The 9,650-nt window shown below is 34.1% G+C and overlaps 1 protein-coding gene across 1 annotated transcript; it reads right to left on the reverse strand.

Moving 5' to 3' along the window:
* Positions 1-1,491: 1,491 nt before the first annotated feature.
* LOC106666965 lies at positions 1,492-2,795 on the reverse strand. The gene is made up of 4 exons (XM_014394530.2): positions 2,612-2,795; positions 2,359-2,557; positions 1,781-1,962; positions 1,492-1,713 (listed from the first exon to the last, which is right to left on the reverse strand). The coding sequence occupies exons 1-4, from the start codon at positions 2,768-2,770 to the stop codon at positions 1,582-1,584; spliced, it is 672 nt and encodes a 223-aa protein (XP_014250016.1). The 5' UTR covers positions 2,771-2,795; the 3' UTR covers positions 1,492-1,581.
* Between the last annotated feature and the right edge of the window lie 6,855 nt (positions 2,796-9,650).

The raw sequence follows: 9,650 nt of genomic DNA on the forward strand, positions 1-9,650 counted from the left end.
TCCCTCCCTCATTCTCATTCTCTCTCTTTCTCTTTCACACCTACACTCACTCTCACTCTATCTCTCTAACTTTCTCTCCCTCTCTCCGTACATCCATTAGTCTCTCTCTCTCTCTCTCTCTCTCCTCTTTCTCTCTCTCTCTCTCTATCTATCTATCTATCTTTATCTCTATCTATCTATATATCTCTTTCCTTCACTCCATTCCAATCTTTTATTCAAATAAAAAATAGGATAGTTGGTAGTTTTTAGAGTCTCATTCTTCTTACTAAAAATTAGAGGTTTGAATTGTGTCAATCTCACTTGACACTAAGTAATTCCAGAATGTGTCACACAGAACCATTTTGGATCAAGGTATCACGCTTGCATTTGATTTTTCTTCAAGACCCTACCTTGATCCTGGGTGTTTGTGAGTGGAAAAGGGTTCAATCCTTCTAACATTGAGAACAATGTCAGAACATTTGATTAGGCCCTTTTATGCAGCTTAAATCGTGAGATATTTCTTTATAACCGTTCTCGAAATTTGTTTCACGGAGCCGGTTATCTGTTAGAAAATTAGGAAAGATATTCAATAATGATCTCTCTTTCTCCCCCTCTCAATCTTTCTCACTCTCTCTCTGTTAGGTACTTTTGTATCTGTAGGTTTATCTATCTTTATTCTTTAATCTTCACTACCTCTCCACAGATAGAATAGTTTGTAGTTGATAACGACTCATCTCTATATTCTCTCGTTTCAATGATGTTTATTAAAAATTCCAGGGTTTAATTTTTTTTATCTTTCTTTAATTTAAATTTTTTTCGGAATCTTTCATTTAGAAAAGGCCCTTTTTATGCAATTTAAATCTTGAGTTCTCTCTCTCTCTCTCTCTCTCTCTCTCTCTCTCTCTCTCTCTCTCTCCCTCTCTCTCTCTCTCTCTACATCTCAATCGTTTGTATTCTTTCAAAATTCAAATTTAATTACTAAAAAGAATAATTTGCTGTAATTCTTTTAATCTTTAATTTTCGTTAAACTAGATTCTATAGTTCAAACATTTTGTAAATATGTTTACATTTGAAAAAAAAACTGATTGTAGCAACTGAAATTTAAAAACATTTTACTTTCGAATCGCAGTATTGAAAACTTCCTAAATATGAAGCATGGGGCCAGTCTAAAAGTCAAGTGACGGTAATACAATTTAAACGTATTTCATGTAAAACGGTTTGAATTTTGGTTTGTAGTAATTCAATTAATAAAACATTTCGAAATGGCTAGTTATATTTTTAGTTTGTTTCAGATTTTGACGTAATTTTATCTCAGTATAATTCTACATCTTAGCAGTATATGCATTAATTAAAGGTTTCTTAGATTCCAACATAAGTCAATAATGATTTGTTACTGTACAACATTCGTTATTGTATTTTTGAGTTTTAGGATGATTTTGTTTTTTGAAATGAATAGAGCAAATGTTTTATTATTTAAAGTCATTTATTTACAAATGCATAACTTATTATACACTAACTTTTTTAATCGATTAAAAAAGCGTCAATAAATAATTTCTTTGGTTGTTCGACTGTTATCGACTGTTGTCATCGGGAAGGTCATTATCAATGTTGTTCGTACCCTCTGTACGCGAGCTCTTGGGCATCATCGACCTCGGGGACGATGAGGTTCCTTGCAGCGTAGTGGTAGGGTTCTGCGAATGCGTGTGCTACTGGGACGGTACCATCGGAAGCCACCTTTAAAAATAAATTAACATTTAGACAATTGTCTTTGGAAACTGAAAATAAATTTGTCTGTGATTACTTTTTTGCAAAGGTTGAAGATGGCCAAGGCGAGGGAAGTGACGAAACTGAAGAAGCTGAGCTGTAAGGCGTTCCAAGCCTTAAGACCTAGGACTCCCAAAGCAAGAGGGATGAGGGTCATCGCCTTGAGCAGGACGAAGACGACAAGGGGGACGAGCATCTTCCTCAATTTGCTTTTTCTTCCTAAATATTACAGCAAATCACATCAACGTTTTAGTAAACTTTTAATTTATTTTATATCTTTGTGTTTTAAACTGAAACTGTTCGAAGAATTTAAATTGTTGCTTGTTGTGCCCTTTTTATTAGTTATTATCTGGATATTTGTAAAAAATTAGTTTCACATCTTTCTGGTATTTTTTGTGGTTATTTTAGTTTGATAATTTATTTCTTACAAAAACATGGAATGTTACGCATACCTCTACATGTAGAGCTATTTTTAAAAGTAAATACAAATTATCTATAATTATCTTCTATAATTATTTTCGGCTATTGTATTTTAAAACGTTAATTTTTTTGAAAATGTTTAATTTTGAGTTTTTTTTCTATGATTTATATGAATAGTTTAGTTAAATAACTTGCCTTTTCCTTCGACGATATCCCCGCTATCGACAGTCAAACTGATTTTTCCGGATTCACTCGGAGAGACGGTGAGTTTCCTTCCAGCGACGTCTATTTCCAAATCGTGTGTGTCCATCAGGTCTTCGACTCCTTCGGCCAGGCTCTTCTGTCCACCTTTCCTGCTCTCCTTGATCTTGACAAGCTTAACGCCCTCCATGACCTGAAATTTTCCTATTAAGTTCTCTGAAAAACCATTTCATATCGCGGTCCGTACCTCGACTGTGTCTTTAGTGATGGCCTGTTCGACGAGTTCCAACGCCTTGTAGGCGAGGCAGCCCAGGGCGTCTTTGCCGTCCTTGCATTTGTTCCTGTGCTCGACCGAAGCGGCTAGGGTGGATCCGATGATGAGGACGGCGACAACGAGGCACTTCATTCTGCGTTATTCGTGTCACTTGTGCTCTTTCCTTGGACGCCTTCCGTTTTATACCGGGGGAGACTTGGTGGGGTGATTATGCTTTGTATGCTCAATGAAGACGCTCTAACGATCGTCACCCATATCAGAAGTTTCACTTTACTTTCAGCCCTTGATCAAGACCCCTCTTTTTTAATCGGAGTTATGAACTGAGTTCCGGCTCTGTCCACTTAAAACTTTGCTGCAAAATTTAATTTCCTATTATGAGCCAATATTTGACTTAAACACGTCCAAAATCTAAAAGTCTCCAGGTCTCTAAAATAACTAAATCATATCAATATATATATATATATATAAGAAAACTTTATGATATTCATTAATATTTTTTCATTTCACAAGAATTATGTGCATATATACGGTTTGTATCAAAACATTTTGAATACATTTTACTTTCACAGACTTCACGTGAAAAATCGTATAATATGCTTGAATAATAAGCATCACTCTTTATTCATACATTTTTTTAATGTAGACTAAGGGTAGTTTTGCTACAAACTTTAAGGTTGGCTGGAAATCCATATTTCTTATACTATTTATTTTCTGACATAAAATGAGGGTATTATTATATTTCAATTTTATTTCTCTTAACATTATATTAACGTGCAAAAAAGTTTTCTTCTTCGTTTTGTAGTTCCGGAATAGCCCGCTAACGCATCCCAGTTGCACAATTTAACAAACTGAAAAATATCTCTCTTGAAAATCCTCCTTCTGATAAATACCCCGTGTTGAGAGAATGAAGCTTCGCAATAAAATGAAAAGTATCATCCTTAACTGCGTCATTTCAGGGCAATTTTCAGGTTGAAGTTGTGAAGAGGTTGTAATTAAGGGTCCGCCATACCGGACTTAAAAATCCATCTGCCCAAATTAACGTGCTTCTTATTTTAACATGATTTAACCCCTTCACTTCATTCAATTAAATTAAAAAAATTACAAATCTGGCATTGGTTGCAAAAAAATAATATGAAAACCTACTAACAAAATATTCTTCATTATCATGAATTCTTTATTATGAAAAATGGCAAAAAGGAAGGAAAATTCGAGAGGTGAGGTTGAGATGAGAAGTTGGTGGATCGAAGTCGCGATAGCTGAAGTGGTAGAGCAGCGGCATATTTAAAGGTCGTGGGTTAGAAATCCCGCTCGTGACACTGAATTTTTTATCTCAACCAATACCTTACTTTAAGATTAATTAATTAAAAAGAATTTATTTGGTCAATCGGACCATGAAACCTAATGGAATTAATACCAATGCCATTTTTTGAGCACCATTTAGAAAATACGCACGTGTTATTCTGCATTTTATCACATTCGCCAAAGAGGTAATGACTTTAAATATTGTAACACCACCAGTAAAAACTAAAATTAGGGACGATAAAGGTGTTGGGTTCGAAGGTCGTCGGTTGGCAAAAAAGTAGGAAAATTGTAAAGGTTGAGTTGAGATGGGTAGTTGGTGTCCGAGCGGATCGAAGTCACGATAGCTCATGTGGTAGATTATGGGCCTATTTAGCCGAAGGTCGTGGGTTCGATTCTCGCTCGTGACACTGACTTTTTTATCTCAACCAATACCTTTCATAAATATTAATTAATTGAAAAATGTTAATTGGTCAATCGGACCAACAAATGTCCACTTAATAATTTCTGCCCTAAAAAATCGCAACTCTAGTTCTGAATATCCCATGATCAACCCTTCCTAGTTCCTAATTACCTCTCAACGGACGTAATTATTATTGTAAATATCCATATTGCAAAACTACTAATCATATTAACATTTTAACAACTAACTCTTAAGAAAATACCTTACCTGCTCAAGTTCGTAACAACGAACCAACCAAACTCCATTGCCCAGGAGGGCTTAACGTCTCTTGTAGGATGTCTCGGACGGAGGTGTGACTTTGCAATAAATTTTTCATACCCTGAAAACGCCATTGACTCTGCCAGCATTCGAATTCAAAAACGCGACTATGACAAATACGAACGGACACCCTAGCCACATGGCCACCGACGTCTATAATTGATATTATTTTCTTGGTGTGATTGATATTAGTTTTAATATTATAATTCCATTAAAAATATATTAGGGATAAAAAAGATTCTGTAATACAATAGGCGTAATGTAGAACGGATAGATGAATGATCTCGTCCATTCTTCAAAGCAAAACTCATAAATTTATTATGGTTGAAGCCATAATTTTGAATATGAAAAGTAACGCTTTTATTTTTAAATCAGTAGAAATAGTCCTTAATTCAATTTCTTGAAAGCTTTACAAAAAACAAAGTGTCTTTCTATCTTTCAAATTTACTTAATACTACTCATCCCTCATTCCCTCATTCCTCATTTTTTTATGTATTGGGTTGTCCGGAAAATAATGCAGGATTTTGGTATTAAACAAAAAAAAAGAAACTAGTTACTTTAAAGCAATGTTCTTTAATCAAAATAATTTCCCATACTCTCAATACATTTCTCCCAACGTGTTGGTAACTTATTAATTCCGTCTGAGTAGAATTCAGAATTTTTAGAATTGATAAAGTCAATAAATGCATTTTCCAATTCCGTTTGATTTTTGAATATTATGTGTTGTAAGTAGTGGTCCAGGTGTCTAAAAAAATGGTAGTCAGTAGGCGAGAGGTCCGGAGAGTAGGGTGGGTGAGGCAAAGTTTCATAGCCAAGCTCCAATAATTTTTGTGACGTTACACGTGACACATGTGGTCGAGCGTTGTCATGCAACAAAATGGGCCCTTTCCGATTGACCAAAGAGGGCTTCATTACTGCCAATTTCTGATGCATGGTATTAATTTGGTTACAGTATGATTCAGCATTGATGGTTTCGCCAGGATTTAAGAAGCTGTAGTGTATTAAACCAAATGAAGCCCACCATACCGTAACCATTACCTTTTTTTGATGAGTTGGGGGCTTTGGAAAATGTATTGGAGCTTCTCCTTTGTCGAGCCACTGTCCAGAACGTCTAGTGTTATCGTAGAGAATCCACTTTTCGTCACATGTAACAATTCTGGCCAGAAATGGGTCATTTTTGTTTCGACAAAGAAGTGATGCACAAACATCAAAGCGCTGATTTTTTTGGCGATCGTTTAATGAGTGTGGAACCCAATTTTCGAGTTTTTTCACTTTTCCAATCGCCTTGAGGTGGTCAGCGACGGTCGTTTTACTGACTTTGAGTTGCTCTGCAAGTTCTCGAACAGTTGTTTTGGGGTTTTCTTCCACCACTGATCGCAGAACATCATCATTAAGAGAGGAAGGCCTTCCACGACCTTCTTCATCTTCAAGGCTGAAATCTCCCTCCCGAAATTTTTTAAACCACCTTTGCACAGTGCACTCATTAACACAACCCTCGCCCCAGACTTGGTTAATGTTTCTAGCCGTTTGGGCTCCGCTTCGGCCGAGTTTAAACTCGTAAAAGAAAATCGTACGAAATTCTCGCTTTGACATTATAAGGATGACTGAATTATTTCCAAGTAGCGGAATGCTACAGAGGTAAACAAACAATATCATTTGGAAGAGGATTAATAAGTGTTGACATTCATACAAATGAGTAATCCTGTAAACGTAAACAGAATATTTTATATAGATTTTTTTTAATGAAAACTTAAAATCCTGCATTATTTTCCGGACAACCCAATATAACTATCAACCGACCATTCGATCTACAACCTAATCGGTCATATGAACAATTTTCCTACTTATTTATTTACCACATAATCAATAAATGTATCTAGATAATTAACGAAGCGTTGTAGTAATTATTTAAGAAACCTTCCTCAATAATATAATTTCTTTACTTTTCAATTTTATGAAAGTTGTGTCGTTTTTATCTAGTGAGATTTTCTCCATATAAAAAATTAACGGCTTTAATGACGCCGTTTAATATTATGTTACGGATGTGGATTTATTTGCTATTTGTCCGACGTGATGAAAAAAAGTTTATATAACGAAAGAAAATAAACCGGATAAGTTTTGATAGAAATAGAGGACCAACTAATTACTCATCAATATGAGAGAAAAAATTCTTTGAACAGCTGCTTCCACGAGTTTCCTTGATTTATAAGCAATTAGGCCATTGATCAAAATAAATTCCGGTGTAAAAACAAGGCCCGTACGGTTCAACTTGATACTTAATTACTTCAACAATTAAATGAAGAATTAACTAATTAACAAGAACTGGTTACATGTTTCCGATTTTTCTTGAATTGTTAAGTATTTTTTCACTTTCCTTTCTAACACCTATTGCTATCAAGGAGGCTTTTGTTTTACTAAAAATTGAGTTTTTTTTTAGATTTATCTAATAGTTGCTCTGCGGTACACCCTTGGATGCATAGTCGTATAGTTTTGGTTTTTCGTCCATCTCGTATTAACGTATAGATATATATTAAAATAAAAAATTCTAATTATTAATTATTGGGAGATCGTGAGATGCGGTCTGGCTGACGTAGGTTTTAGAAAAACATTTTCTTTGTCGTGCCAACGTTTCAATCTTTATTGAGATCATCTTCAGGGCCTGGGATTTATAAGCATTGTATCATTGTACAAACATGATGTTGAAAAAAAAAAGCATTTCTACAATCAAATTATTTGTCTAATTATTAAAATATCAACAGCCTACCCTAACAACACATCCGCTTTTTCAATAGCTTCTACGATAATAAACATCAACTCCTATTTTAAGAACAATTTTATTTTAAACATGACTGTCATAGGGGTCGACAAGGGGTTTAACTGTTAATCAACTGGCATTTTTGTTTCCATTTTTTCCAAGAGTGACAGGTTGCCTGGCACTGACACTGGATGAAAACAGATTTTTGACTTATCACTGTGAAAAGCATGCGAGAAAATTTAATTAGATCGAATGTTCATTTCTTCGTGCGGAGTCAGATGCTTGTCTAACATTTTCCTCTAATACTTCTTCCTGTAGCTTTCTATTGTGTTTAGGGATAGAATTCGATTCCATCAAGACGGATGGTTTCCATCAGTTTGCGTTTCTCAGAAAGAGAAGTGACCTGCTTTTCAACTGGCGGGAACGGGAAAGACGAGTATATTAGCCACCTTTCTGGTAGGTAAATATTTCGTCAGGTTCGATAAAACTGGAATGTCAATGAGAAAGATCAGGCAGAATTATTGTTAGTAAAATGAAAATTTCCTGATGCTTTTTGTAATTAATTACTTACTATTAAAAAGTAATTAAAAATTTACCAAATACACTGTTTTATATTTTCTATACCCAAAAAATTAGCTACGGAAAAAGCATTTTTTTCGAAAATTCTGGGTGAACATGTTTTCAAATACGTTTTAGTAGATATTAGCTCAAATTATAGAGAATTTCATCCACAGACGTTACACTTACAACCTGTAATTTTTTGCTGAATTAAATCGAATAATAAACCGAGAGAACAATTAATCATGTTACGGTCGAGTAAATGTATAGATTAATCATAATGTTAAATGATTGTGAACAGATATTCAATTTGATTATGTAAAAGAATTTTTCAAAGTGTTGATTGTACTGTTAATTTATCTCTATCTTTATGAAAAAGGAGTGATTGAGTTTTTTTTCCAGCGGATTGATCAAAATAGTCGACATCTGCAGAGCTGAGCAGCTTTTTATAAATTTTGCCCATTACAAAATTACAGTTAAATATCGTTACCGCCGATTTATACTGGCTTACAAATTTCCGTTGACTTCTGTTTAAAGAACAATATGTACTCGAAATAAACGCATAATTAAAACAAACAGAATTTAGTACTAATTTGAGTTGTAAGAATTAAACCAAGGTTGATACAATTTTACCAATGAAAATGATTAATTAGAGACGAAAGTTAATAAAAACAAACACTGGTGGCACATGATAAATATATATATATATATATATATATATATATTTAAATGTATAGATAGATAGAGATAGAGATAGATAGATAAAGAGAGAGAAGAGAGGGAGAGAGAGAAAAAGAGAGAGAGAGCGAGGGAGAGACAGAGAATAGAGAGAGTGTAAGGGAATGTGTGAAAAAAATTTGGATTATAATGTTTAAGTTGTTAATTGAGACGAAAGATATTAAATACGAACACTGAATGATGTACAATAAAGATAAACATATTTAGATGTATAGATACATAGATAGGTAGATATATAGGTAGATAGATACTGAAATAGAGGTAGATAGATAGAGAGAGATAGAGTGGGAGAGAGAAAAAGAGAATGAGAGAGAGAGAGAGAGTGAGAAGGAAGGAACGTGTGAAAAAATTTGGATAATAATGTTCAAAGGGGAATAATGAAAGAACAAAATTACAACAGAATAAAAAGAAATAGAAGGAATAGGTGTGAGAATAAAAATGATTAATTAGAGACGAAAATTTTTAAAAACGAACACTGAATGATATAAAATAAAGGTAAATATGTATAAAGGTAGATATTAAGATAGATAGATACATAGATAGAAAAATAGATAGACAGACAAACAGACAGACAGATAGAAAGGTATATAGATAGATACATAGATAGATAGATAGATAGATAGATAGATAGATAGATAGATAGATAGACAGATAGATTGATAGATAGAGAGAGAAAGAGAGAAAGAGTGAGTGAAAGAGAGAGAGGGATAGAGAGAGAGAGAGAGTGAGAGAAAGAGAAAAATCGAGAGAGAGAGAGAGAGTGTGAGAGTGAGAGAGTGAGAGGGAGTGATATTGAAGGAAGTTGTGAAAGGAAAAAGTTGGATAATAAAATTACAACAGAAGAGAGCAAAATAGTATGAGAGGAAGAGGGAGCAAATGAATACTGAGAAATATAAATAAATAGAATAAACTGGGAGGGAAAACTTGTAGATAAAGAAAAG

This window comes from Cimex lectularius, unplaced genomic scaffold, assembly GCF_000648675.2.
Source record: "Cimex lectularius strain Harlan isolate CLEC.00 unplaced genomic scaffold, Clec_2.1 scaffold133, whole genome shotgun sequence".
NCBI lineage: Eukaryota > Metazoa > Arthropoda > Insecta > Hemiptera > Cimicidae > Cimex > Cimex lectularius.

Excerpts from the sequence above, each read along its gene's own strand:
- LOC106666965 (XM_014394530.2), bottom strand. The coding sequence starts at position 2,770 with ATGAAGTGCCTCGTTGTCGCCGTCCTCATCATCGGATCCACCCTAGCC. Across the intron at positions 2,558-2,611 it reads TCACTAAAGACACAGTCGAG|GTCATGGAGGGCGTTAAGCT; the intron begins GTACGGACCGCG and ends GGAAAATTTCAG. Across the intron at positions 1,714-1,780 it reads TCTTCAACCTTTGCAAAAAA|GTGGCTTCCGATGGTACCGT; the intron begins GTAATCACAGAC and ends TTATTTTTAAAG.